The sequence below is a fragment of the Selaginella moellendorffii genome, unplaced genomic scaffold, assembly GCF_000143415.4.
Source record: "Selaginella moellendorffii unplaced genomic scaffold, v1.0 SELMOscaffold_81, whole genome shotgun sequence".
NCBI classification, from domain to species: Eukaryota; Viridiplantae; Streptophyta; class Lycopodiopsida; order Selaginellales; family Selaginellaceae; genus Selaginella; species Selaginella moellendorffii.
Window position 1 is genome coordinate 560,037 of NW_003314342.1, and position 26,997 is coordinate 587,033.

A 26,997-nucleotide genomic window follows, 5' to 3' on the forward strand; every position below is an offset into this window, starting at 1 on the left:
ATTGTTTTATACTATTATAAATATAATGTGGTCTGGCTATTCCATATTTATAATAATATTTATCAGTTAATCTTCGTTTCAGCTGAATTGTTATTGTTTGTGTTTCTTCAAATGTTCTTGGTAGTTTATTAATTATTGGTTTAATATTAGTTGGGACATTTATTATTCCTCCTTTTATGTGCTGCTGACATTGAGGTTGATTTAGTATTGTTATATTTGCAAATAAAATATGTAGAGCTATCATTTTCTCTTCAATATCATTTAGTTGTTCTGTATATTGATCAATTTGATTCAATCTTATTTTTTCTGGACTTTTATATTTTTCTTTATTTGTCATACATTGATTGCATGCATATTCTTGTTTTTTATTATATTTAAACCAAAGTCTTTTACATATTTTACATGGATGTATCGGTATATCCTGTATAGCTTCATTATACATTTGTAATGCTTTCATACTTTTTGGATTGTTTATGTCATATTCATTTTCTTGTTGTTCTTTCTCTTTTATTGTTTTTTTTTCTTTACTTTTAATATAATATACTCTTCTTTTAAGTTTTTCATCTGATATAGTACTCCCTGTTCTTTGTCGAAAAATATTTATTTTTTCATTTGTTTGTTTTTGTGAGTTCCAAGTTTCCATAAGTATTTTGTCTTCTTCTGTTGTATATTGGTTTTGTAAAGTACTTTCTTCATGTTTTTCTTTGGATATATTAATAGTTTTTATTTGCTCATTTTTATTCTTTCTTGATAAATAATAGTATCTAGAAACAATTTGTTTCTCAGTTAAATCAATATTATGGTTGAATTTTAGTTCTTTTGTTTTTTTTTTTGCAGATCCTTGAATTGATAACAATTTTGCATCTAGAAGTTCTGTCCATTCAAATTTTCTCTTTGTCATAATTTTGCCCTTTATACTTAAATGCCCTTATTGCCCTTGATGTCCTTACACCCACTAGATAGGTGGGTGCATCCAAATTAGTTTTTTCTATGATTGTTTAGCTGATCAAGATTGTTTAAAGAGATTCAACAATCAAACCGAATGGACTATTTTTAGCCTACTTTCAGCAAGTATTAATTCTCTATCTTTCAATCAACAGCTTTGTGAAGGCTGATAATTGATAATCTAGACCAGCAGAAACAATCAAAGACTTTTTACTTACTTCTCAATGTTATTCTGTTGAAAGCCATTTATGCCCTAAAGCTATATTAAGTCTTTATTTAAATGGGCCTAAAATGGGCTTATGAGAGAAATGTGAGCACAAGTACCAGACTCATGCATTCTTAGGTAATTGACTGCCTGCTCAATTGTATTGTTTTTAGATCTCTTTTGGGTTTAACGCCACTACCTCGCATGGATTCTTGGGTCTTGCCCAAGAATCCATGTGAAATGATTTTGATTGGACGTGCGAGGGTTGGCTGTGGAAAACCCTCACACGTCCAATGACAAGTCCCTGAAAAGTCAATGGACTCAAAGATGGTTTGAAGTAGTTTGTAACTTTCTTTCTCGTAGGACATTTTTTTATATACCTTGATGCAGGTTCTACTTGAAATGATTTTTTTTTCTCACTGTCAATAGAGCATCTTCAGGCTCTACTGACAGTGACAGCCCTGGAGGAGGTAGCCAAGTCCAAAGAAAGTTATTCAAAATGTCAAGTGAGATATCTTCGACTAGGCAGGATGATTCCACAAACAAGTAACATTGTTGTCACTATGGAGACTGGTATCTAGCATGATGTTTTCAGTTTACAAGGTTGGGTGTGGAAAACCCTCGCACATCCAATGACAAGTCCCTGAAAAGTCGATGGACTTAAAGATGGTTTGAAGTAGTTTGTAACTTTCTTTCTCGTTAGGACATTTTTTTTATATACCTTGATGCAAGTTCTACTTGAAATGATTTCTTTTTTTCACTGTCAGTAGAGCATCTTCAGGCTCTACTGACAGTGACAGCTCTGGACAAGGTAGCCAAGTCCAAAGAAAGTTATTCAAAATGTCAAGTGAGATGTCTTGATGTAGATTCTACTTGAAATGATTTCTTTTGAGCTACTATAGGGTGAAGGAGAGCTCAACATTGCCAGAGATGGATATCGAGGGCCAAGAACCAAAACAAACCTTTGATGTATGTGTGCCTTCCCATTTAACTTTCTTCTAAGCTGTTTTGTTTTTCTTTTGTAAGTTATCCAGTAGGATCCAGTAAGAGCACGGTCATTCTCACATATTAGTTTTCTAATTGAATGTGCAATGCAATTAGCAACAATCTTGTGAGTCGTTGCCATGGGATTTCTAGTTTGTGTGCTTTGAAATCTAGAAATTGTTAAGAGAAGCATTGCAAGATTTCATGAATAGATATTTGTATTATAGAGAAAGCAATTGAAAAATAGACAAGAGACAATTGTATCTATTTCTGGTTGTTGGCAATTTCCATAGCTAAATTGTTTGGTGTCTCAAAATGGACAATAATATTTGCCTCATTCAATAGAAAGAATCCTGTTGGTTTTGAAAATAGATAAATAACAATCTTTTCTGGGGACTCCATAGCAAACTTGACCATAGACCCTTCATCCAAATTATAAATTTTATCCACCATTTTATCACGCACTGTAACTCTATATTCCATCATGTCATTTGATATAATAGAACCAATTATTGTAGCTGATTTACGAGGGATGGAATGCCCTTTACATTTTGCGCAAACAACAAAACCATCTTCTCTCTGCTCTAACATTGTGAAAGAGCAAAATGAGCAAAGACTTTCAGCTTGAGTGAGACTCTGTCGGTTGTCAGGGATGAAATATCCACTAATCTGTATAATTGGAAGTTAGAGTTGAAAGTAGATGTAAATAATTTACATTACCTTGTCTTTAGAAGTGAGACCACGGTGTGTTTTATAAACTTCATTGAGCCTCTGAATTTCGTTTGAATCAACTAGTGGCAAAAATAAAGTACTTCCAAGTGTTGCTAAATCACCTGATGCACTCATGCTTTTCATAATATTAAAAAATAAAAAATTTGGCATATATCCAGCATATAAATCTGCTACAATATGATGATATTGCTCTTCATGCTCCAGATGCATATAGAGCTGTGAAAATATCTTATAAATAGAAAATTAAATAGAAAAAAACATTACCATAGTTACATCCAAAGGATTATCAGAAGAAGCAATCTTTATTTTAGGAAAAACACCAGTGTTGATTACAACAGCATGTATAGCTTGTGGATAAACTCTAGTAGCCATTAAAGATGATATAGAAGCTCCTTTAGTTGGCTGTAATCTTAATTTAACATCAAAATCATCTATAATTTGAATGATAGAAGAATCTGTAATATAAAGAACTTTTTCTGAAGTTCCATGGTGGTAAACTGGGTTTTTCTGTCGTTCAACCCATCTGCAGTGAGAGAATTATAATCTTGTTAATTTTTTTAAAAAAAATTACAAACCTTGTAAGTGAGAAACATTTATCAACCATAAATTTATTATATAATCGTGCACACATGGATGAATCACCATATACAGTTAAAGTTTGCAAGCCATGCATATCTGTACAATCCATTATATAAGTTAAGTATTTTGCACTTCGCAGAGTGTTCTTTGCAAGATGAACTTTATAAGTTCCATACCTAGGCAAAAAGCAAATCAAAACTACAGAAAAAAAACGATTTCAAAACCATACGTAGATAAAACCTTCAGCTCAAGAATTTTGGTTGAATTTGCTTTTTCAAAGACAAGTGATGCAATAGTGGCTTTTAGGATGGTCAACTTTGTCCTCTTTGCTTGTGAAACTACAAAACCAAAGAGAAATAAATCAAGAAATACTAAGGAATAAAGAGAAAAACCAAACCTTCATAAGAATTTGATTCTGTAGACAAATCCTCAGCTGGTGACGACTGAACAATATCCATAGCACAATCCAAATCTGACATATCTATGTGATTGATTAAATAGAATTATCTCTAGTTAATTTATACTAGTAAAAAAATCCAAAAATAAACTAGACTTCACTTTGAAGAATCAAAAACATAAAAGAATAAAACTTTGAGCTAAAAATTAAAATCCGTCAACTTTTCCAAACTTAGGGTTACGGTAGACAATAAACCAATTCGGCAGCTTCTGAACCTTTTCAACCTTTTCGTGCACTGACTCTCCTCATTTGTAAACATCCTTGCCAGATACTTCTCATCATCAACCAAGCTGAAGCTAGAAGCAACTTGACTGTACTCCTCAGCTGCTACAATCTCCCTCTATCGGTCGCTTTAGAAAAGAGGAATGAATAGGAATAGAAAGATTGTCCTCCACTGATCTTTGTTTTCTACCCACTGCCCACTCACATAATAGGGAGCCATACAGAGGAAGATCTAAGCTCCATCCATAGATGCATTCCAGGTTGATTGATTGATTCTGGGCAATCAATCAGTACCACCATAGTGGGTTTCTGATCCTGGATTGTGGCTCTCAGCTCAAACCTCCAGGGAGAGCCAATTCTCAATCAATTCACTAGTCCAAATATGATTTTCTTGATGCTTCCTAGGGACAAGAGCAATCCATTGGAGCCAGTGGACAATGCAGCGGCCGGGAACAACGATAGCATCATGATTGATCTCGAGGGGGCACTACTCAAATCCCTGAGCTGGTTTCAATGCTTCATGCTTGTCACAATTGAGGCTGGGAGGCCTCTATGAGTGCTCCTCCTATTTTTCATTCTACCCTTTATGTGGATCACTGGCTGCTTCGTCCATCTTGGCTCTAAATTCTCTGCTTCATGGCAGATCCTGGATTGAGGGCCTTGGCAGTGGAACTTTGAGAGCTCCCTTGTAATTGCCATTATGGACATGGAGCCTAACCAATGCACTATACATTATACAGTTTCTTTGGCTCATGCTCCAAAAACCACGTATGCTCATGATGATACAAAGTGGTTAGAAAAGTTTATAAATTATAAACATGTTTATAAATTATAAATATGAAATTAATCTAAATGAATAACCACCATTGGATGATAGAATATCCAAGAATATTCAAGCATATTCTAAGTATATTTATTACCATCTCAGTCCTCCTACAGGTTTGCTTAAGCAAACCAATAAAACTTATAAGTTTGACATTCTTTACTTAATGGAAAACCAGAATAAAAATTAATGAACTTAAATTGAAATCAATGCCTCTCCAAATTTATAAATGATTTGCCAAAGTGAATTTAGGTTTGTGATATTTTATAATTATTTAGTATATTATTATTATTTCTTTGTTTAACACTTAGTGTGCAATAATGTATACTAGATTTTTTTGTTTATTGTTAAAATAAATAAAATGAAAACTTATTAAACACAATAAAAACAATTTATTTCTACAATAATTTACTTCAATCACATAAAATCCTTAACATGGGGAGAAACATATGAATCCATTCATCTCACTCAAATGCTTTGAAATCTCTTGCATCTATTGTTTAGATCCATAATCTATAAAGAAAGTTAAAGATTATTCTCAAACCTGGCAAGGAGTGTTAAGCCAAACACTCCATCCCCCACTATCTTTCTGAAACTCACGTAGTGAGATAGCGAAGAAATTACAATGCTAAAAAGCTAACACATCTAACTAAGTAACTAGGCAAATTGTGATTCTACCTTGCATGTTCATCAATAAATTGTTTCTTTTTATATCCTTTTAATGAATTTATCATTGTTAATTATTTTTTAGATTGTTCAGGAAGAAGAAGGAAATACCAAATTTTTATGATCATTTCTTTATTACCTTGATAATATTAAAATAACAGCTATAGTGAAATAGTAATATTAAGATCAAGTTAAAATAGTGATTTTGGAGTTACTATAAACTAAGCATATATAGTAATTTCAATAATTGATTATTAACTTTATTTTTATATCATTTAATAGATTATATGAAAACTTACCAACAATATTCAATATATAAACATTCAAGTATTATGTATTTGGGATTGGATATAAAAATTAAAATCTAAACTATTTATATTAATTATATAATACCTTCATATTATATTATGTTACACCCTATCACTCTAGCTTCAGTTATCCTATTGCTCATGTATTTTGTAGTAAAAATCAAGTTTAAATAAAGATCATACATATCTTTCTCAGTAAATTTAGCAATAAATAATAGTCTTTTTTTATTAAAAAAAACTATATTTTAAATCACTAACTGTTTATAAATGTAGAACTGTATTTCATTTACTTGTACTTAATGAGATTAGATTTAATTTTTAAAAATTATATAAGAACATCATCTTACTTATGGAGGATGAGTATTCAATTTACTGAGAGCAGCTTGGACATAATGTTTTTATAATTTAAAATTATAACTTATTTTTAGGTTATTAAAGCAATGATTATGTAATTGCGCATGCTTGCATTATATATTTACACATGTGTGGATTTATTTTTTTTATTTGTATATAAAAGTACTATGTATGCAATCATATTTCAATTGCTATATAAGTAATCAAAATGTGATTATGTGCATAATATTTTTGTCAATAGGGTATGGCATGTTAGATTGCTATTGCTATGCAAAACTAATGCCACATTATCTCAAATAATATAACGTAATTATAAAGTTAATAAAGTTTTATTTTATCTCTTTTTTATGTTGTTGAGCACAACTTTGTGATCTCTTGATTGTGATCATCTCTCTCCTCCTTTCCATACACTATATTCACCTCTCATTACTTTATTTTTTGTGACTTAAAAGCATATTTCAATTATAACACACCCTAATGTAAGCACTATGCTTTGATTGCTTTTGCACTTGCAAAGCAAGTGCCTCTAATTTTTTGTAGCTTGTATGTAGTATAACACAATAATCTAGGTAACAATGAATTGATACAGAGGTGAGTGCAATCAAGTAAAGTATAAAAGAGAGCATAAAGTTATTTTTTGGGTGCTTGGGTGTTGAATATGAAGGTTTTTCAACAAGTGGGTCATATTATAATTGTGGTTTTATCAATTTTTAGCATTTGTATTTTTTTGGTATTATAATGGTTTGTTATGCATAAGTATGTTGCAAAATAATAGTGTAAACTTTTTTTTCTTGGATTTTTTCTTCTTAGCTTGATTTTTGTAGTTGTTATAGCAATTGTGTTAGTGGAGCATTATAACGTAACATTTATATATAAGTAAACGATAAATTTATGCTCATTTCTTTTTAATGCATTAATTGATTTTTTTCAATATTTGTTTTCATTCTAGATTATTTCTATGGCCAAGAAATTTAGATTTTTGCACCAATATAAATAACACACATATAATATATAGTTATACTGTAGCAATTTGCTAACTTGCTAAGCTTAAAAGTTTATATTATATTGTTGATATAACCACAAGAGTGCCCCAAACATATAGTGATGGTAACTTTAGCTTGTGAAATTCAAAAATCATTCAAAATCTAGCTCACACTGAAGAACATCACACTCCCAAACCGTAATTCAAAAGTCTAAACTCTACTAACATATTATAAAATCCAATGTAAATAAAAATTTATGCAACACAAAAAATTACATATATGCCACTAACTTAGACTTTGCCATGCAGTCCATGTGTAAGAAAAAAGTTGTGTTCAAAATAAAAATACATATGTGTTTGAATTATTGTAACATATGAGTCACACATATATGTTACAATAATTCAAACACATATGTATTTTTATTTCATATATTTTATAAGCTTCTACAAATTTTTGCCAGACCACCTGAGAAGTATACCTTCCCTAAATTTTTTGCCAGGTCACCTGGGAAGTGTTCCCCCAAAAAATACCATCACAAATTGCTTGCCATAGGTTATAAAACTTAAAATGATATAATGTATCATATAAGATTATTAAATAAATAACTATAAAAACCATAAATAAGAAACTTTAATAGTCTAATATTTTAAGCTTTGTTTTAGCAGATTTTGTAACAAGCATAAATGTATATAAACTTCCATAAACTTAAATCAAATTGATAATTTTGAAACAAACAAGACACATTTGAATCAGAAACTCCATGAGAAATACAAGGAGATTTTGATGAGAGCATTGCCTTCCCCAATAGCTACACAATGGACAATTCTAGTGGCATCAACTGGCTCAGTTCTCTTCAGCTGCTTTGAATGCTAATCGATATGTTATCACAAGTTAACTGTGTTTTAGGCTATTACCCAGTTTTACTGCCGGCAGGGGTTCTTCTTGAGCAGAAGATAAAGATCATGCTGGCGAGATTTAGATATTCCAACTTTCTGGATGATGCCTGGAGTAGAATTTACGCATGGAAAAAGAGAAAAAGAACAAATGGAATGTGCGGCATGGTTGGAGTCTTTCGCATTTCATGAAAACGACATCCCGCAAACCTTGACACACATTTTTAAGAGCGTCTCCCACTACCAAAGTGGAGAAGGGAATTTTTCCTAGACACCTCTAAACCATGCAGCACAAGAAGAGCCAAGAGAATCCACGTCTGTATAAACTCGTATTCATTCTATTCTTTTGGCGTTTTAGATCTTGTTTTCAAGTTTAGAACGACCACCTTTCCGGTGCCTCAATTCCATGATCTTTCATTGTTCTATTCTTTTTGTGCGTGTGTTGTAAAGCTGCAAGGAAAAGTCGATGCAAGGACGAAGTGATTTCTCTCTAGCTTTGTTTCTTGCTTTTGTTCTTGAAGGGACCGCTTTGCCTAGCTAGGATCTCTAATGGAACCAAGAACAAAAAGAAATGTGAGAGAAAGAGAGAAGGAAATAAAAAAGTTTAGCATATAGTAATAGACCTATGGCGAAAGCACCATCAAATCTTGCGTGATTTTAATCGACCGATAAATATTTCTACCCCCAAAACAGTGAAACACTTGTGCCTTCCAAGCCACTCGCGGAAAAAGAAACAAGCAAAAAGGGAGAAAACAGAGGAATTTCGAGAATGGAGAATGCCTTTGCAGTGATGGCGATTCTTGCGTCAGTCTTCTGGAGCACAGCGGTCTCCAAGTTCTACATCGAATCGTGCTCGGGCGAGGACAAGTGTAAATCGCTGCTGGGCTATCGAATTGTCGCCGACACGAGGATCTCAAACGTGGTGGCCATGTTTGGAGTCACCACCGATGAAATCCTGGGATCAAACAACTACGAGGTCGCGATTCCAGAGCCCGACGACGTGATCATCCAGGCGCAGGAGCTCCTCCGGATCCCAGTCTCGTGCGCTTGCTCCAATGGCATCCGGCGCACCGATTCCATCGTCTACTCTGTCCGCCAGGAAGGCGAGACGCTCTTCTCGATCTCCAATGAAGTCTTCGGAGGGATGGTCACTCCCTTGCAAATCTTCCAGGCCAACAGCAACGATCCAGCCGGGGATTTGAGCGAGAGGGGGCTGAATTCCAGCACGGAGGTTGCGATTGGGAAGAGATTGATGATCCCCTTCCCCTGCGCTTGCAACGCGGGGAATTTCAAGGGGATCCCCGCGATGTTCGTGTCTTACATGGTCCAGAGAGGGGAATCCACGTTTGAGATCGCGAGCTTGTTTGATTCCAGCGTTTCCAGCGTCGTGGAGCTCAATGGGATGCAAAAGGGATCATCCCTCGCGGCTGGAGACGTGCTCGAAGTTCCAATCCCAGGCAAGTTTTTTGAGAATTCAATGACCTCTCATCTTCCAAAAAAAACATGGAAAATCCAGCCTGTGAGTCATCCTTTGATTCGAGAGCTGTGGACTATGGATTGATGGTTCCAAACGGGACTTATACCATCACTGCCGATCGATGCGTCCAGTGTTCTTGCAACTATCCAAGGTAAAACCCATGATGAGATCTTGGATCATGGAAAGATCATCTATGTTTTTCCAGGCTAGATTGCACTCCTGCTCCATCCAGCTCCGGATGTCCATGCCCAGCTCCTCGCTGTGCCGGGAGCAATCTCAAAATTGGTGAATTCACCACCAAAGCTTCGCTCCAAGGCTGTCAAGTTACGTCTTGCTCGTACAATGGTTTCCACGACTCGGTCATCTTCGTTGGGTATATAAACCGTTCCTCTTTAAACATAGATCTATAAACCTTGTAACTCTTCCATTTGCTCTTTCTTTCTCAGCTTGGAAAGCACGAATCAATCAACATGTCCTGGTAAGTTTCATGGTTTCGAGATCGTTGATAATCCTTTTTTTTTCTCTGGCAGTTTCATCACCACCTCCAACATACAGGCAGTACATGCCCGCCTTGACACCTGATTCATCGCCCATCATAGAACCGCAGAACATTATTTCGAACCAAGTCACGCCGATCAATGCTGGAACAGCTCAACAATCCTCTTCTTCGTTTTCCTCGTTTCATCACATCGAGAAGCTTTTGCTAGTACTCACATCTCTCACACTACTACTACTCTAGATCCAGGTGCATATACATAGTCTCCTTTAAGAAAAGAAGCTTCTTTGTGTATATGTATATACTCAAAAGCTTCTTCTTTGGTAGAAAAGAAAGAAGAGCCTTTTTTTTCTATAGTTTTGAATCTACTTTTGTATCTCACATTCGAGGACGTAGCTCTAGCAATAATGCAGGGTCATGGGACCTTGTGGTTGATTACAAATCCAACAAAAGGCGAGAACAACGCACTTGTTTGATCATAGTTTGCCGAGAAAGGCAAGCTTTTCCGTGGTGTTCTTTTGCCAACTTTGCAGCTTTCAAGGCACGAAACAAGTTTTAGTCAAGACGCAAAGATTAGATCGGCCAATCCCACGAACGCTGCCGAGTTACTTGGATCGACCCCTTGCAAGAGCTGCGTGGCTGCTTGCCTTCCACAACTTGTATCAAAGTGGAGCCTCGACGCACCAAGGAGAGTTCCCAGCTCCGCGGCATTTGGAACGAACGAGAAACTCTCCACCATTTGCTGTGCTTGGTTGATCTTCCCGGCCCGGCCAAGTATGTCAATCACACAACAAAGCTGCTCTCTCGACGGCTCTATTTCAAAGTCATCTCGCATCGACACAAACAGGTTCCAGCCTTCCTGGAGGAGTCCAATGTGGCTACACGCCGAGAGAACTGTTCTAACACAGCCCTTCTCGGGCTCCACTCCTTCCAAAACCATGAGCTTGAAGAGCTTGATAGAATCTTGGATATGGCCAAACTGTGCAAACGCAGCTATTATAGAGCTCCAGGCAATTTGGTCTCTCTCCTCCGGCATTGTGTAGAACAAGCTGGCTACCTCGCGCAGATGCCCGTTTTGGGCATATGACGAGAGCATAGAGCTCCATGCAACCACGTCCTTTTGAGGCATGCCAACAAAGACTAACTTAGCTTCTTCAAGGAGATCCTTTCTAACGTATGCTAGCATTAGAGCATTCCATGACAGAATGTTATGCTCTCTTGTTTTGACAAACACGTCCACTGCTTCTTCCAAATAGCCATGCCGGGCATAGAGATCCAGCATTGCGGTGGATGAAACTACGTTGTGCTCGGGCATCATATCAAACAAAGTCTTTGCTCGATCAAGGCTGTGGTGTGATCCTGTCATCAGGCTCGTGTATGAAGTCACGTCTCTCACCGGCATTTCTTCAAACAATCTCTCTGCCTCGTCGATATGCCCATTTCGGGCATAGGCTTGAAGAGCTGCGTTCCAAGTCACGAGGTCTCTCTCCGCCATCTCTTCAAATATCTCTTTTGCTTCTAACACTTTTCCAGCTTGACCATAGGCCGAAACCATCGTATTCCAAGTCACCACAGTTCTCACACTCATCCTGTCAAACAAATCTCTAGCTTTTTCTACGTATCCATTGATTGTGTATGACGAGAGCATCGCATTCCACGAGAAAACGTTTGAATCTGGCAAAGCACGAAAGATTCTTTCAGATTCGTCAATATGCCCAGACCGGGCATATGCAAGCATCATCGCGATTCCAGCTACAGAGTTTAGCTTCGGCATCCTTTTCAGAATATCGCTTCCTTCCATCAGAAACCCTTCCTGAGCGTAAGCCGCCACCATTGCATTCCATGAAACTTCGGTGGGTTTTGATATTCTGTCAAAAACCCTCTTCGCTTTGTAGACATGCCCAGCTTGGGCATATGCTGTGATCATGATGTTAAACGATGCAACGTTTGGATTTGGGATTTTCTCAAAAACACTCTCTGCTTGATCCAAATTCCCATTCCTTGCGCAATCCATTATGATTTTGTTCCACGAAACCACGCTGGGTTTTGAGACCTTTCGAGAGCTCTCCATCGTTTCACCCAATTGCCCGCCTTGGCAAAGTGAGCTCTCCGATTCCTTCCCGGGAAATTCCAAAATGCTCCCATTCCACTGCGTGGGCGATCCATCCGGTGCAAGGAAATCGCTGGGCTTGCGATAAATCCCACCAGACGAAAGAGCTCTCTCCACCATCGCGGTCGTGGATCATCTTATCTTCTCCGGATTTCCCCTAAAAACAGAGCATGCCATGGCGACTCTGTTCCACTCCCACATTCCCACTCCAAGATCGCGAATTCTCAGGCGCAGGAGGCGCATTCTCTGTGAACTGGAAGAGCAGCAGCAGCAGCAATCCCCAAAGAAGCAAGATCCAGGCACCAAAATCCAGCTCGATTCCTCCACAGACTGGATCGCTTCGTCGCTGACAAGAAGATTTGGACTGGGGGCAGGCCTGGGATACGTGGGCTTCCTCGCATTCGGTGTAATCTCCGAGCAGATCAAAACGAGAACCGAGGTCGCCCTCGAGGAGCAAGGCTCCAGGTCAGAAATCCTCGCTTAGATTCGTCCTTTCGCTTAGATCTTGCGAGGTTCTTGCAGGGAAATCCAAGATGGAAAGGAGACCGTGCTTCCGAATGGAGTGAGGTTCACAGACCTGGTAATCGGAGGAGGGGCTTCTCCCAAGCGCGGGGATTTGGTGGTCGTGGATCTTGTGGGGAGAGTGACAAGCACTGGAGAGAAATTCGTTGACACGATCGGGAACAAGAGGCCACTGGTGTTCGTGTATGGCGCGAAGCCATACTCTGGTGGGATGTGCGATGGATTGGAGTTTGCGCTGGCATCGATGAACGCCGGTGGCGAGAGGAGGGTGATCGTGCCTCCTGCGCTAGGGTTTGGCGAACGAGGGGAAGATTTTGGAGCTCAAGGAAGAGTGGATCCAGACCAAGAGCTTGAATTCGTTGTCCAGCTTAGAAAGGTATCGATCTCACCCACATAGATCCTCGCAGGAACTCTAGAGAATGGATGTTTCCATTCAACCGGAAGGGCATCTTGCTTTCTACTGGAAGGCTCATTCGCAGCGTGAATTTGCAAGCGAGCAACACATCCCTGGAGCAATCCATTCTTTCCCTGATCGCCCAAGAGCAGCAGCAAGCTCCTGATCCAGCAGAGTGCGCGCGATTGATCATCGCCTGCAAGAACGCCAAAGCCCACGAGCAAGGAAAATTCATCCATGGCTTCCTCGCACGGCACGGCCTCCTCCATCGCAATCCTATCCTCGCGGAGCTCCTGCTCGAGATGTACATTCGCTGTGGCAGCCTGGATGACGCCACCCAGACCTTCGATTCCATGCCGGAGAGAGATCTCAAGTCCTGGTCCAGGATGATCACCGCAAATGCCCAGAGTGGGAACTACACGCAGGCATTTGCGCTCTTCCAGAAACTCCACGTCCACGGTGTTCTTCCCAACCAGATCGCGCTGGTTGCCACCCTCAACTCCTGCCTCGCCGACCACCAGGTGAGATCCGTTCACGAGTGCGCTCGAGAGATCCACTGCGAGCACGAGAAGATCGTCGCGACTGCGCTGCTCAACGCCTATGGCAAATGCGGCGACCTGAAGAGCGCTGGAGCGATCTTCCGCGGGATGGAGGAGCGAGACTTGATCTCCTGGACCGCGCTGATCACCGGATACGCCCAGTTTGGCCACTCCCGCCAAGCTCTGGACCTCTACCGGGAGATGCTCATGGACGGAGTCTCGCCGAGCAGGATCACTTTCCTCTCGCTCTTGAGCGCTTGCACGAAGCTGGGAAGCTTGCGAGAGGCCAGCCTCGTCCACGATCACATCCGGCAGAGTGGCAACCAGCAGGGGCTCTCGATCCAGAACGGGGTCGTGTGTATGTATCACCGCTGCGGCAGTGTCGAGAATGCCAAGCTGGTGTTCGATGCGATGCCTCGGCGAGACGTGATCTCGTGGACGTCGATGATCGCGGCCTATGCCCAGAGTGGTAGCTGTGACGATGCGATCAGGCTGTACAGGAGAATGGAGCTGGAAGGCGAGAAGCCAAACAAGGTGACGTTCCTCGCGGCTATGGAAGCTTGTGCGAAGTCTTTGGCTCCGGAAGAAGAAGCCGACGCTCTTCACAGGTGCGTGATCGAGAGCGGGCTGGAAACCGACGTTGTGGTGGCCACTGCACTCGTCAACATGTATGGAAAGTCTGCCAGAACGCTCGGAAGAGCTCAAGAGATCTTCGATGGAGTAGAGAAGCGGGACAACGTCGTGTGGAACGCACTGATTGCGGCCTACGCGCAGCACGGCTGCCGCGACCGCGCGCTGGATCTCCTGGAGCAAATGCAGCGCCAGAGTTTCTTTCCGGACAAGCCGGCCTTTGTGTCCGTCCTGAGCGCGCTCACTGGCTCGTCCTCGCTCGCGCTGGGACGTTCCATCCACGCCGCCATCGCCGACAAAGGCTTCGAGTCGGACAGCATCGTCCGGAACGCGCTGATGAACATGTATGGCAAGTGTGGCTGCGCCGAGGACGCGCTCCGGCTGTTCGAGGCCTCGCCGAGGCTCCAAAACGTGATCTCCTGGAACACCGTAATAGCCGTGCACGCGCAGAACGGCGAGCACCAGCGATCCATGGTTCTCTTCCATCGAATGCAGCTCGCAGGAGTTTCAGCCGATCGAGCCACCTTGCTCACAGTTCTCTACGCATGCACGAATCCAGCAGCTCTTAGAACCGGGAGGCTTGTCCGCGAGGTCGCCACCCAGCGCGGCTACCACCACGAAGTCAAGTTCCAGACCGCGCTCGTTCTCATGCACGCCAAGTGCGAAACTCTCGACGCCGCGGTGGAGGTGTTCGAGAGCATGCACCACCGAGACACCCCCTCCTGGAACGCCATGGTCGCAGCGTATGGCTACCACGGTAACTGCGACCTCGCGCGGAGAACCTTCGACGACACCCCTGACAAGAACCTCGCGTCCTGGAACTCGATCATCGCAGCGTGTTCTCTCAACGGCCGCTGGAAAGAAAGCTTCAAGCTCTTGCAGCAAATGCAAGTTGATGGCGCCGTCCCGGACACTGTCACGCTAGTCACAGTTCTCAGCTCCTGCGCTGCTGGAAGCGCCATCGCCAAAGGACGAGCCGTGCATAGATTCGCGGCCGAGAACGGGCTCATGTCCGACGTTGCGGTGGCGAACGGCGTCGTGGACTTTTACGGGAAGTGTGGATGCCTGCTCGAAGCTCGCGCGGTGCTGGACGAGATGGCCAAGCTCGACGAGGTGACATGGAACTCGCTGCTTGCCGGATATGCCCAGCACGGATATGGCGTGGAAACGCTCGAGGCCTTCACCGAGATGCAGCACCGGGGCTACTCCGCCAACCGAATCACGTTCATGAGCGTCTTGCATGCATGCAGTCACGTCGGGCTCGTGGCCGAGGGCTGCAAGTATTTCAGCAGCATGATCGGCGACTATGGCTTCCAGCCGATTGAGGAGCACTGCGGCTGCATGATTGATCTGCTGGGACGAGCTGGGCACTTGAGTGAAGCCAAGACGCTGCTTGCGAGAATGCCGTTTAAGCCCAACCTGATTGCCTGGATGTCCCTGCTTGGCTCTTGCAAGGTTCATGGGAATCTAGAGCTGGGAAGGGACGCAGCGCTCAAAGTTTTGGAGTTCGACCCCGAGAATGCTGCGGCTCATATGCTTCTGTCCGAAATCGTCACCTAGATAGCTCGGTTCCTCTGGAATTCAGTGGGAGGAGCTCTACAGGCAAGCGTATCAATGAAAGATGATCCTGGCTGGCGGATGTTCCTCAGTTGGAGCATGGCTAAACAGCTCAAGTTTTTGAGATTCCTACAAATGCCAAGAACAAGAATTCTATGATCAGCAAATGCCCAGAAGGAGGACTTTTCACAAGAACAGGTTTTTGAGATCCCACCGCAAATGCCCAGAAGGAGAACAGTTTGGGAATCTTGCAGAAAAAACCGGTAAAGTTTTTGAGTGTACTTTGTGACTGCTGGGATTCGAGCCCAGGTCTCCACGGCCACAACGTGGAATTCTCACCACTAAACTACAGCCACATTCAGTCACTAAGACATATATTTAACTTGATAATCTTAATTTATTATTTATAAGAAAAAACTCACACTTATTTCATAATAATTAACTAAGTAATTTTATCAAAAAGATTCTCATAAGTGACATAACCCCATTTTTAGGGTTCCAAGAACAGAGGAAGAAGGGAATGCTGGGGAAGAGATGGGTGATGCTGGTAGCTGGGCTGTGGATCCAATTCACCGCTGGTTCCCCCTACGTCTTCGGCCTCTACTCCGAATCCCTCAAGCGCGCGCTCGGCTACACGCAAACCCAGCTCGACACCATCGCCTTCTTCAAGGGAATCGGCGCCAACGTTGGCATCCATGCCGGATTGCTCTACCTGCTTGTCCCGCCCTGGGCGATCCTGGCAATTGGATCGCTCCTCAACCTCGTCGGCTATCTGTCCATCTGGCTCGCCGCCGCTGGAAAGCTCGGGCGCGTGGATTTCTGGCAAGTCTGCGTGTTCATGCTCCTCGCCGCCAATGCGCAAACCTTTCTCAACACCGCGGTGGTGGTCACCTCGGTGGCGAATTTCCCGAGCAGCCGAGGCACAGTGGTCGGCCTCATGAAGGTAAAGATCGTTTCTTCCAAGAACTTTTGGAAACTTGACGAGATCTTTGTTTCCTCCAGGGTGGCCTGGGATTGAGTGGCGCGGTTCTTACGCTGATCTTTAGAACACTCCGTACAAGAGATCAAGTCTCGTACACTCTCTTCGCGGCTCTAGTCCCATCTCTGGCCTCTCTCTTGCTCATGTTTCTCATCCGGCCACTGCCAGTAGCAATCGATCGATTCGAAACGACCAACTTACACAAGATCTCCGGGATCATCGTGGCTATCGCGTTTCTCCTCGTCCCAATCTCGATAGCTTCTCCAAACCAAGCGCTAGCGATGGACTTCTCAGCTCTCCTCATTCTCCTCCTCCTCGCATCGCCCCTCCTCGTTGCATTGCGAGCCGAGCTCACGGCCGAGGAAGACCACTCCACCCAAGAGCAAGCCAGGCTCTTGGAACCCGAGGATCCGCCAAGATCATCCCGCAAGCCTGACTTGCAACTCGGCCAGGAATTCACGCTCGCCCAGGCGCTATCATCGCTGGAGTTTTGGCTGCTCTTCGTCGCGGCGTTCTGTGGCATGGGAACCGGGCTCACCACCATCGACAACGTCAACCAGCTCGGCCTCTCGCTTGGCCACTCCAAGCGCGACATCTCGATCGTTGTCTCGCTCATGAGCGTCTGGAACTTCCTGGGCCGGTTTCTAGCTGGACTGATCTCGGACAAGTTCCTCCACTCGCAGGGCTTCCCACGGCCGGCTTTCATCGCCATCGCTCTGGGAGCACAGTCTCTGGGCCATCTCGTCGTCGCCATGGCTCTTCCGGGAGCTCTCTACGTTGGAACTCTGGCGATTCTTCTCGGCTATGGCGCGCACTGGTCTCTCATGCCCGCCACCGTCTCGGAGATCTTCGGGCTGGGACGATTTGGAGCGCTCTTCAACACGCTCACGGTGGCCAGCCCGCTGGGATCTTACGTCTTCTCGGTCCAAGTTGCGGGTTCTTTCTACGATAGGGAGGCCCGAGAGCAAGGATCTTCCAGCTGCTATGGTTCTCACTGCTTCATGGCCACCTTTCTCATTCTCGCTGGAGTTTGCGTCTTTGGGTGCCTGACCACGCTGGTGATGGTCGCGACGACGAGAGAGTTTTATAAAACCCAAGCCTTCGAGAACTCGAGAGAAAGAATATAGCTATATAAAAAGCATCATCGATCGATCAAGAGTCAGTTTTTGGACGAAAACTTAGCTCGACAATCGCGCTCCCACATCTAAAAGCTATGAAAAAATAGAGATACCTGAGAGGTTCCCGAGCAAATCAATCGTGACAGTTAATAACAGCAAACCGGAAAAATAACTTACACAAGAGAGGGACTCGCCTCCTCCCTTCTCACTCCTCCATCGTCTCATCTGTTCGTCGTCGTTTGAGGATTACTCGCAGCTCCATTCGCTCGCCCTTCTTCATCTCTACCGCCAACGCCGGCAGCCAGAGCCATAATATCCGGAGTGATCTCCCAGCTTCCACTCTTCCGTCCCCAGCTAGATCTTCTCGGGTGTAGTGCGCTGCTGCCGGCCACTGCTGGAGCAGGAGCAGGAGGAGCTCGCGAGAATGTCCCGTTCTTGATATCCAGACCGATGTCACCACCATTGCTCACTCTTCCCGGATCATCGGACGAAACTTCGCCGCCGCTGTTGCTGGTTGGAAGAGCTACTCGCTCTGGCCATGCCGGCTTCACCCCTCCTTCCAAATCCGAGCCAGCAGACTTTAGAGACGTCGCCGTGGGAGTAACCGCCATTTGCTGTCTCGCTCCTTGTCCCTGTCCTGAGCTTTCCGTCGTTACTTTACCCCGAAAGTGGTTCTTGGAGGGAGCAATCTTGGAAAAGAAGATCTCGCGGAAGTTGTCTACCACGCCTAGATTGTAAGGATTGACTTTATTGTCGTAGCGGTAGCGGAAGTTCTCGTAAGTCGTCTGCACGAGTCACAGCGCACAACCCGAGATCAAAGTACTGTACGAAGAAAACCTTTAAAGATCTTTTTCTTCTCTCTTTCATACCTGGTTTGTACCGATGAGGTAAAGGTGGAAGAGCGTGAGGCCCCCCACAAACCACACGGCGACGAACGTGTAAGCCATGAGAGCAATGGACGCGGGCGACTTTCTCATGGCTTTCCACGCCGAGCTCTGGTGGTCGTCCATGACAAACTTGATCTCCAGCGCACACATCGCAAAAACATACACACACATCAGCGTGGCCGACGAGACGAACATGAAGAAGAATCTGTAGTTCCTCTGCGAAGAAAAAAAAAAAAAGAGGAACAAGTTAGCAAAGAACAAAAGAAGAGAAGAAGCTTACTTGTCCAATGCACTGGCCAACCCAGGGGCAGTGGTGATCAAAGCGCTCCACGCAATTGTTGCAGATGGAACAGTGAGAACACCGGGGAGGCCGATAGAGCATGCACGTATCACAATACTTTATTTTCACCGCAACCCCGTTAACTATGACATCTTTCGTCCTAGCGGGTCGACGGGGCGTCCAATCCTCCGCGTCTTCCTCTGGCTCTGGAGGGTGAGCGTTCCTGGGGATAATCCCCGGATCCCTTCCAGAGGTCAGGAGAAGCAACACCAAAATCTACAGCGGAACCACCACCAAACGTAAGTTCATCCAAGAAGGCCAAAAGAAGCCATCCATAGGGAGAAGAAAAAAAAACCAAAGAACTCACATAGGCTGTGTAGACGACCATCACGACCATGATTGCGATCCCACCATTGTTGCTAAATCTATCGAGCAGGTCCCTGGCGACGAAGACGCAAAAGATCACCGCGGGGCCGATGAGGAGAAACAGCGTGACGAGCAGCGATCTCACATCTGGTCCAAAAATTAGGCGCCCGTGGAACAAGAATTTCTGGCAGCAAGCCAAGCCAAGAAAGAGAGCCCATCAGTACCTCAGATCGATCGAAGAGAAGGGAAAGAACGCGAAATTACTACATTGCTGCCTTGCCAGCTCTGATAAACGCGCTCCTCCATCACTGATCCCCCCAGATCCTTCTCATTCTTCGCAAAAGAGACCTAAATCCTGCGAGAATTCCAGCACAAACCCCGATCGCGCGAATTCGCCGAATTGCCGTGGAGAGATCCCGAGCCGGGAGGAGAGCTACCTAGTCTAGCAGCAGCATCAGCAGCAGCAGCCGCGAGAGGCATCGTCGGTGGTGGCGTCGTCATCCATGGCAGCGCTGCGCAATGGTCAAAACCCTAGAGGAAGAACGCTTGGCCATTTCCATGCCATTGCCACTACCTAGTGAGAAGCTGCCCATTTAGCTTGTGTGGTTTTTCTTTGAATGCGCCGCGTGCGGCGGCCCCCTTGCCGCATGCGGCAAAGCAGCGACGTCGTGGGCCACGTCCGCCGCAAAGGTTTCCAACCCGCCCACGATTCGAACGCCCCACCGGTTTTAACTTCACCCCAGATTTTTCCACTCGATTGATCGCAACGTCTTCACACCAAAGAAGAACGCAAAGATCTTCCTTCTTTGCGATCGATCGAGCAAGCATAGAGCAAGTGAGAATGGGTTGATCGAAACAATCTATATCTATTTGCATCAATCGAGCGAGCAAATTTGCAACACGAAGAGCAAGATTTACAGAACCAAGGTGACCGTTTTGCCTGTGATATTTTCGATCATCTCTTCTCAGCTGGAGCTCTCCAATCTTCTCGAGAATCTACACACAGCACAGTGAGATCGATCGAAGAGAAAGAATTTAAAAAAATGGATGGCGATCGAATCGAAATTTGGACTCACTCTTCGAAGCACCACATCGCGACTTGGGTGCTCTTGTAGCACACATACCACATCGCGATCAATACGACCAATCCTTAGAATCAGTCAAAGGAAAGAACAAAGAGAGGGATTTTTTTTTTCGCGAGAACGAGACGATCGAAAGGATACTGACAAGGAGCCTCTCCCACCAATCCATCATGTAAGGCGCCATTGTAACGTCGAAAAGGAACAGCATTCGCTTGATCCATGCTCGAAAACCAAGATTTCGCTTGGGTCGATTGCGCTGCTGAGAGAAATTGATCCATTGATTCAATGGACTGGGAGAGAGAACCACAGCATTGCAAGGTGGAGACCATACCACTCCAGAGTAGCGATCTTCGTAGTGCTCCACGCCGCCATTTGCTGTAGCACGCGCTTCTCGTCGCCCTCCCGACATGCTCTCCGTATCAACCCTAACAGAATATCCTTTCCCAGCTAAAAGGTATATCCTTTGACTTGTATATTCGTACAAGATTCCCCCTTCGTTTTCTATTGACTTGGTTCCGTGTGTTTCATTCGCCAGCACTTTCCCAACGTCTGCATGAGCTCGTCGGCCTGAATCGGTTTGGATATATACCTGCGATCAAATCAAAAGTATAGGAAGAGAATCACAAGGTAAGAAACGATGGCTGGGAAGATTGGGAGTTAGTTTAGCCATCGCAAAAACCAAGAAAGAATCGCACACGATTGGAAAACATTGGAGAACCACCAGCAAGAACTCACAAACTCTAGATCCAAAGTAACTCCAGGGAAACAATGGAAGAACACACACACGCGCGCGCGCACGAAAAACAAGAAAGAATCACGCGATTGGAAAAGAATGGAGACCCACCAGCAAGAACAAGCATAAGAAACTCTAGATCCAAAGTGACTCCAGGGATAAAATGGAAGAACACGCTCTCTCTCTCTCTCTCTCTCTCTCTCTCTCTCTCACACACACACACACACACACACAAAGCGAAAACTTGGGAGGAGAGAACTTACATATGCATGCCCGCTTGTAAGCACGCTTGCATCTCCTCCTTCAACGCCGCGGCAGTCACCGCAACGATGACAGGAGTCGGTCTTATGTTCTCCCGGATTCTCCTCGATGCTTCCAGCCCGTCCATCTCCGGCATGAAGCAATCCATGAGAATAACGTCGTAGCTGTGGACAGACCACCTCAGCTCAAGCTGGATTTGGCAGCAAAAACTTACACTTACACTTGACGCATCACGGAGTCCAGTGCCTCCCGTCCGTTTCCAACCACATCGGCTGTGTAGCCCAGTCTTAACAGCAGCTTGAGAATAACCTGTGGAGAAAAATGTGTTTTCCTACCAAAAGACTCGAGAAAGAGAATGCAAACCTTTTGATTGACGATGTTGTCCTCGGCCACAAGGATGCGAAGTGGATACAGCTTTCCCAAGTCCGAGACATTGTTTACGGGACTTAGCGACGAGGATTCCTTTTTCGGCTTTCTAGCCGAGGCAGCGGCGGGTAATTGATAGTATTCCTCTTTCTCTGCTTCACGCGGCTCCAGCACCAGGCTCATCAAGGCGTTGAGAAGATGGGATTCCTTGATCGGCTTTGAGACGTAAGCATCGAATTGCACAGGTTGTTTACCCTGGAAGCACAAGAATGAATTGGACAATGCATGTTGGAAAACGAGAAAATGTTACGCTATAGTAGTCACGCGTCCTTCGTCCGAAAGGTGTCAAAAGCAACGTCGGTACTGTCTGCAGCGTTGCATGACATACTCCCAAACACTCCATAACTTGAGGATCCTCTGCATCAAGCTGCAAAGTTGTAAGCCATAAGTGTGCGAAGCACGAATGCAGGAAATTTAGAGTTCACCAGCGAGCAGTCGAAAATCACAACGTCAAACGCACGCGGTGATCTCTCGGTGAAGCGGGCCAGCCGGCCCGAGGAAATGCTACCAGAGTCGACCATTTGCGTTAGAAGCATGAGGGCCTCATCGCTGGTGTTTGCACAAACAGGTCTCATATGCCAACTGCAAAGAAAGAAAGAGCAATTAACCAACATTCTGAAGAGAACTAAACAGTCCTATACCTCTTGAGCAGACGAGAGCACATTGTCTGTGTGCTGCTGCTGCTCCCAGCGACAATCAACACTCGCTTGTTCTTCAGTCCTCGAAGATCTCCATGGTCACTAGCCGGTTGGCTATATCTCGGCATATCTTCTGCTAGAATTGTGAAGTGAAATGTTGAGCCTTCTTCGCGGTCGTTTGCTTCCCTGCACCGTCCTGTTAGTTGCTTTCCCAACGCCATGTAATATTTACCAAATGCGACCACCGTGGAGACCGCATAGGCGCGCACAAATTGCAAGCCCGAGCCCAGTGCCACCATATCTTCGAGTAGTTGAAGTGTCTCCTTGTGTGAAAGCCTGCTCGCGCACACACACACATCAGTCCAATAGTCATATAAGAACGTTATACCTTCTTTAGTTCTTTAAATCGGTAGATGAAGAAACTTTACTTGGAAGAGCGAGCACTTTCGGTCATCGGGGATTCCTATACCGGAATCGGCCACAGAAAACTCAACTTCCCAGAGGCTCCGGTTGAACTTCTTAAACGGCAGTCTCCCAGGATCTTCTAATTGGCGTCCAGTCACGTTCACTGATATGTATCCTTTCTCGGTAAATTTGACGGCGTTGCTAAGAAGATTTACCTGTAGAATTAGAGTCAGATGCGAGTAAACCGCCGGCTACGAGAGTCAACTGACCAAGATTTGGCGGATTCGAGCCGAGTCCCCGAGCAAAACGCTAGGAACAGAATCCGATACGTTATAAGTCAGCTCGAGACCCTTCACGGCTGCTTGAGGAGCGACAAGATCAAATGATTCTTCAACACATTGCAGGATCTCTGTAGGTTGCAACTCAAGCTCCATCTTACCCGCTTCAATTTTACTGTCACAACCAAGCTCAGCATGACGTGAACTTGGATCGGCTTCTTACCTGTAATCAAGGATATCATTGATAATCCCCAGCAGTGCCTCTCCACTGCTCCGAATCGTAGAGGCATACTCGCGTTGCTCATCCGTTAAGTCCGTTTCAAGGATCAGAGCTCCCATGCCAATCACGGCATTCATAGGAGTACGAATTTCATGTGACATATGAGCCTGTAGACAAGTACCAGATATAAGTTGTGATGAAATACTTTAGTACCAGGAACTTTCTATTCGCTTGAGCAGCTCTTTCAGCGCTGTCTCGTGCTTCCTTAAGTGCCGCAACCACCTGATGCTGTTCAGTTATGTCCCATGCAATTCCAGACCATTCGGTTGATCCACTTATAGAATCAAACCTTGGAACTGCATGAACTCTAACCCATCTAGTGTTTCGGTCCATCAGCACACTGTGTAAAATCACTGGACTTAGAGTTGCTCGATCCAAAGTAAGTAGCATACCGGTAGTCATGGTCTAAAGGGGCTTGGGTGCTGACTGCCAATTTCATTTCGGCTTCTAACCTTGGCCAATCATCCGGATGCACGTTCAAACCTGTGAAGAAAAAGGTCAAAGGTAGCTAAAGAAACAGAACAGAGCTTACCGAACACTCTATTCAGATTTCCTCCATGATCACATGTTTCTGAAAAAGAAAGTGAAAGCAGAAGTTACAACTGCAAACTTAAGTCACAGATGCACCTTTCATTTCACAATTAAATAGATTCTTTGCGCCTTTGCTCATGTAAGGAAAACACTCAGTCCCTTCTTTGGCAACTTGGCAAAGAAAAACGCCACCTAAATTAAACAAACAGTTTTTTATATGGTCCAAATCTTTCAAGCACACAGTACCTGGAATGACGTCCGTGAGTCTGCATAAAAAAAAAAGAGCGTGTTGTCATATGTACCATAAATATTCTCAGAAATACCTCTGCAGTTCCTGCTGTGATCTTTGAAGCTCCACCTGAGCTAGCTTGTCCGCAGTTATATCACGACAAGCTGCAAACATATCATTTGCCGTCCAATTAAGCCACTTGTAAGTCCCAGTCCCATCTATGTACAAAGGAGAGGCTACCTGAGAGTTACAAATGTGTTACAACAAAACAGAGAGTCCAATAGAATTCATACCATGCCATCCCTGCAACGATAGCGATTAACCAGATTGACGACTGCTTTCCCATCTTTAAGCTTTGAGAACGCATCGCTTGCAGTCGCCTTATCTTCCTCGTGCAGCCATTCAATCCAAGGAACAGCTTTAAATTCCTCCATGGTGTATCTGTAAAAGTGTTGAATTGGATATGCCCAAAAAGAAACGAAACATACCCGAGGAAAGATGGTAAACTCGTACTAACATTGTCAAAGAACTGACCGTCACCACTCCATGTCACCAAGAACTCGTGTGGCAGTGTCCAGTACTTCCAGTAGTTATTCTCAATAGTCTTCCGCTCGTGTATATCAATCCTCCAGCCAACGAAACCGAGAAACTCCGCAGTAGTCAAAGAGGAAGAGAACCTTGGCTTGCCAATATCCAGAACCCATCTAAAATGGTCTTGGCCTACCTGAACCAAAAGAAGTAAGCAAAGATACTAGAGCTAGTTTCCCAAGTACCTGTAGGCGATATTCCATCTGGAATGGCACCTTCAAGCCTACAGCCCGAGCGATAACCTCCTTGGAGCGAAGTAAATCGTCTGGATGAACACGCTGGGACCAGTCCTCACCATAAACAGTGTCCAGATCAATCTCAATGAGATTCAGCCACTTCATGCTGCTGCATGAAAGGTCCATGGAGACCACATCTTTGCCACACATCCACGCAGCGGCAGGAATAGTTCCATCGTCCGGCAGATCTTGTAGCCTTTCATACTCGAGCGAAGAAAGACTTGGAGTCCCGCAATCTGAGAGTGTAGTGTTTGATGTCGGGATTGATAGCGGCCTTGGCTTCCCAGAGGAAGTGCTTTGGTTGTAACATCTACTATCCTCCATAGCGTCCAGTTCCAATTCCCTCCTCCTTCGTAGCGTACCCACGGGACTGTTTTCCAGGCTTGAGATCGAGCTCGCCGGAGTGGACTTCTTCGATCCAACCAGCAACGGAGACAGGTTCTCCTTTTTGAAAGATCCGGACCCAGAGTTGGAGCTAGAGTTTGTCGATTGAGGAGATGGCTGCGGCGAATCATCGCTCTTGTGCTCCTTCACCACCTCTACACTTTTCTGGTTCAAAGTCACCGCTCTCTTGCCTTCCTCAATGCTAATCGTCCTAATCAAGCAGCTATGCTTCGTTCTAACCTGTGAAGCTACGTGATGTCTAAAGCTCCCTCCTGTCGCCCAAAGAATCCCTGAAAGCTGCGAAAGGATCGCTCTAGGCTCTCCATTTCGCAAAACCCGCTCTAGCTTGCCGATCAGAGCCGTGACATCAAACCGCCCCACCAAAAACCCCACCAGCGCAGCTGTGGCGACCAGCGACGGCACGATCCAAGCTGGCCGCTCAGCATCCGAAAATCCCCGGCAGACTTGCAAGCAAGAGCGCAGGCATTCCTCCGGGAACTTCATCCTTCATAGAGAGTCTCCGAAATATCGTAGCTGCGACCTCTTCCGATCCCCCGAATCAAACCGCGCGGCAGGATCGAGCTCCAGAAATCCGTGGCGCGTACCTGGGAATGCTGCCGATCGATTGGGCGCCGCGGCATTGCTCTCCCTCCTCTCGAGAGATCTTACCCTAGGAAAACAACGAAGGCCAAGGGACAATCTACCGTTACTACGTCATGTTCGTACACTCTTCTAGTCCGTACATAAACTTTTTTCGAAAATTAAGGTCAAAGTGGTTGAACAAGGTCAACGTTTTGTTGACCGGCCATATAAGCTCTTTCTAGATGTAAGCTACGTTGCCAATCTTTAAGAGCCTCTCGTGAGGGACTTCGAGGATGAGGCGGCTCTCGCGGAAGTTCTTGCGGAGGATCGCGTAGAGCGTGTTGATGAAGAACTTGGTCATGACGCTGGAATCCATGCGCGCCACCACCTCGGTGTGGCCCAGCACGTAGACAACGCCGGCTTTCCTCGAGTTCCTCAAGAACTCGATCTCTTCCTCGTCCTCCTCTTGCGGCGACGAGATTATCTCCTGCTCCACCGCGGATCCACCACCGTTTAGATCTCCACCCACGATTGGGAAAACTTCGATCCTTGTGGTGCCATCACTCTGAGGATCATCGCTGCTCAAGTTCGTCGTCTCCTCGACTTCTTCTTGGTGATTTGCTTCTACTGCTGCTGGTGTCGATGATGGTGCTTCATCCAGCCGGATGAATCGTTCCAGGCTCTGGAACAGTGAGTTCTCAAACTCGTTGTCCCCCCTGTGATGATCCCGGTAGCCATACCTCGCAATGCACCTGTAAATTCGGAGCTCCTTGCTTCCAACTCGCTTGAAGAGGAAGCGCTCCTCTGGAACGACGCTGCTCACTGGGAGAGTCTTGAT

The 26,997-nt window shown here is 44.8% G+C and overlaps 8 protein-coding genes and 1 non-coding gene across 10 annotated transcripts; 4 read left to right on the plus strand and 5 right to left on the minus strand.

The window, feature by feature from the left end:
* The first annotated feature begins 8,853 nt into the window (after positions 1-8,853).
* Positions 8,854-10,505, plus strand: LOC9629262 (lysM domain-containing GPI-anchored protein 2). Its single transcript, XM_024661252.1, has 5 exons — positions 8,854-9,608; positions 9,668-9,779; positions 9,834-10,001; positions 10,075-10,106; positions 10,159-10,505. Exons 1-5 carry the CDS (start codon positions 8,921-8,923, stop codon positions 10,365-10,367), a joined length of 1,209 nt encoding a protein of 402 aa, XP_024517020.1. The 5' UTR covers positions 8,854-8,920; the 3' UTR covers positions 10,368-10,505.
* A 95-nt stretch (positions 10,506-10,600) lies between these two features.
* Positions 10,601-12,370, minus strand: LOC9628847 (pentatricopeptide repeat-containing protein At4g02750). Its single transcript, XM_024661247.1, has one exon. It carries the CDS (start codon positions 12,352-12,354, stop codon positions 10,684-10,686), a length of 1,671 nt encoding a protein of 556 aa, XP_024517015.1. The 5' UTR covers positions 12,355-12,370; the 3' UTR covers positions 10,601-10,683.
* A 16-nt stretch (positions 12,371-12,386) lies between these two features.
* On the plus strand, positions 12,387-13,217 carry LOC9629263 (peptidyl-prolyl cis-trans isomerase FKBP17-2, chloroplastic). The gene is made up of 2 exons (XM_002987354.2): positions 12,387-12,699; positions 12,757-13,217. The coding sequence occupies exons 1-2, from the start codon at positions 12,410-12,412 to the stop codon at positions 13,151-13,153; spliced, it is 687 nt and encodes a 228-aa protein (XP_002987400.2). The 5' UTR covers positions 12,387-12,409; the 3' UTR covers positions 13,154-13,217.
* LOC9628848 (pentatricopeptide repeat-containing protein At3g53360, mitochondrial) lies at positions 13,159-16,035 on the plus strand. Its single transcript, XM_024661244.1, has one exon. The coding sequence runs from the start codon at positions 13,180-13,182 to the stop codon at positions 15,877-15,879; it is 2,700 nt and encodes an 899-aa protein (XP_024517012.1). The 5' UTR covers positions 13,159-13,179; the 3' UTR covers positions 15,880-16,035.
* Positions 16,036-16,143: 108 nt separating this feature from the next.
* On the plus strand, positions 16,144-18,069 carry LOC9628849 (protein NUCLEAR FUSION DEFECTIVE 4). The gene is made up of 2 exons (XM_002987356.2): positions 16,144-16,819; positions 16,879-18,069. Exons 1-2 carry the CDS (start codon positions 16,397-16,399, stop codon positions 17,980-17,982), a joined length of 1,527 nt encoding a protein of 508 aa, XP_002987402.1. The 5' UTR covers positions 16,144-16,396; the 3' UTR covers positions 17,983-18,069.
* TRNAH-GUG lies at positions 16,161-16,232 on the minus strand. The gene has a single exon. It is a non-coding gene; the product is annotated as a tRNA-His (tRNA).
* Positions 17,962-20,091, minus strand: LOC9628850 (probable protein S-acyltransferase 7). Of its 2 annotated transcripts, XM_024661251.1 has the most exons (6): positions 19,774-20,091; positions 19,508-19,690; positions 19,141-19,416; positions 18,843-19,076; positions 18,151-18,758; positions 17,962-18,086 (listed from the first exon to the last, which is right to left on the minus strand). In XM_024661251.1, exons 1-5 carry the CDS (start codon positions 19,810-19,812, stop codon positions 18,195-18,197), a joined length of 1,296 nt encoding a protein of 431 aa, XP_024517019.1. In that variant the 5' UTR covers positions 19,813-20,091; the 3' UTR covers positions 17,962-18,086; positions 18,151-18,194. The 2 variants fall into 2 exon arrangements, with proteins under 2 accessions (XP_024517019.1, XP_002987463.1); XM_002987417.2 differs by having other exon boundaries at positions 17,965-18,758.
* A 242-nt stretch (positions 20,092-20,333) lies between these two features.
* LOC112341352 lies at positions 20,334-22,945 on the minus strand. Its single transcript, XM_024661285.1, has 9 exons — positions 22,650-22,945; positions 22,434-22,590; positions 21,946-22,057; positions 21,803-21,891; positions 21,585-21,746; positions 20,920-21,177; positions 20,730-20,847; positions 20,583-20,655; positions 20,334-20,502 (listed from the first exon to the last, which is right to left on the minus strand). Exons 1-9 carry the CDS (start codon positions 22,943-22,945, stop codon positions 20,472-20,474), a joined length of 1,296 nt encoding a protein of 431 aa, XP_024517053.1. The 3' UTR covers positions 20,334-20,471.
* Positions 22,875-26,231, minus strand: LOC9629264. Its single transcript, XM_024661246.1, has 13 exons — positions 25,143-26,231; positions 24,858-25,093; positions 24,663-24,810; positions 24,464-24,609; positions 24,387-24,406; positions 24,237-24,332; positions 24,142-24,180; positions 24,002-24,092; positions 23,763-23,949; positions 23,553-23,716; positions 23,321-23,504; positions 23,035-23,266; positions 22,875-22,982 (listed from the first exon to the last, which is right to left on the minus strand). The coding sequence occupies exons 1-12, from the start codon at positions 26,079-26,081 to the stop codon at positions 23,048-23,050; spliced, it is 2,469 nt and encodes an 822-aa protein (XP_024517014.1). The 5' UTR covers positions 26,082-26,231; the 3' UTR covers positions 22,875-22,982; positions 23,035-23,047.
* Between the last annotated feature and the right edge of the window lie 766 nt (positions 26,232-26,997).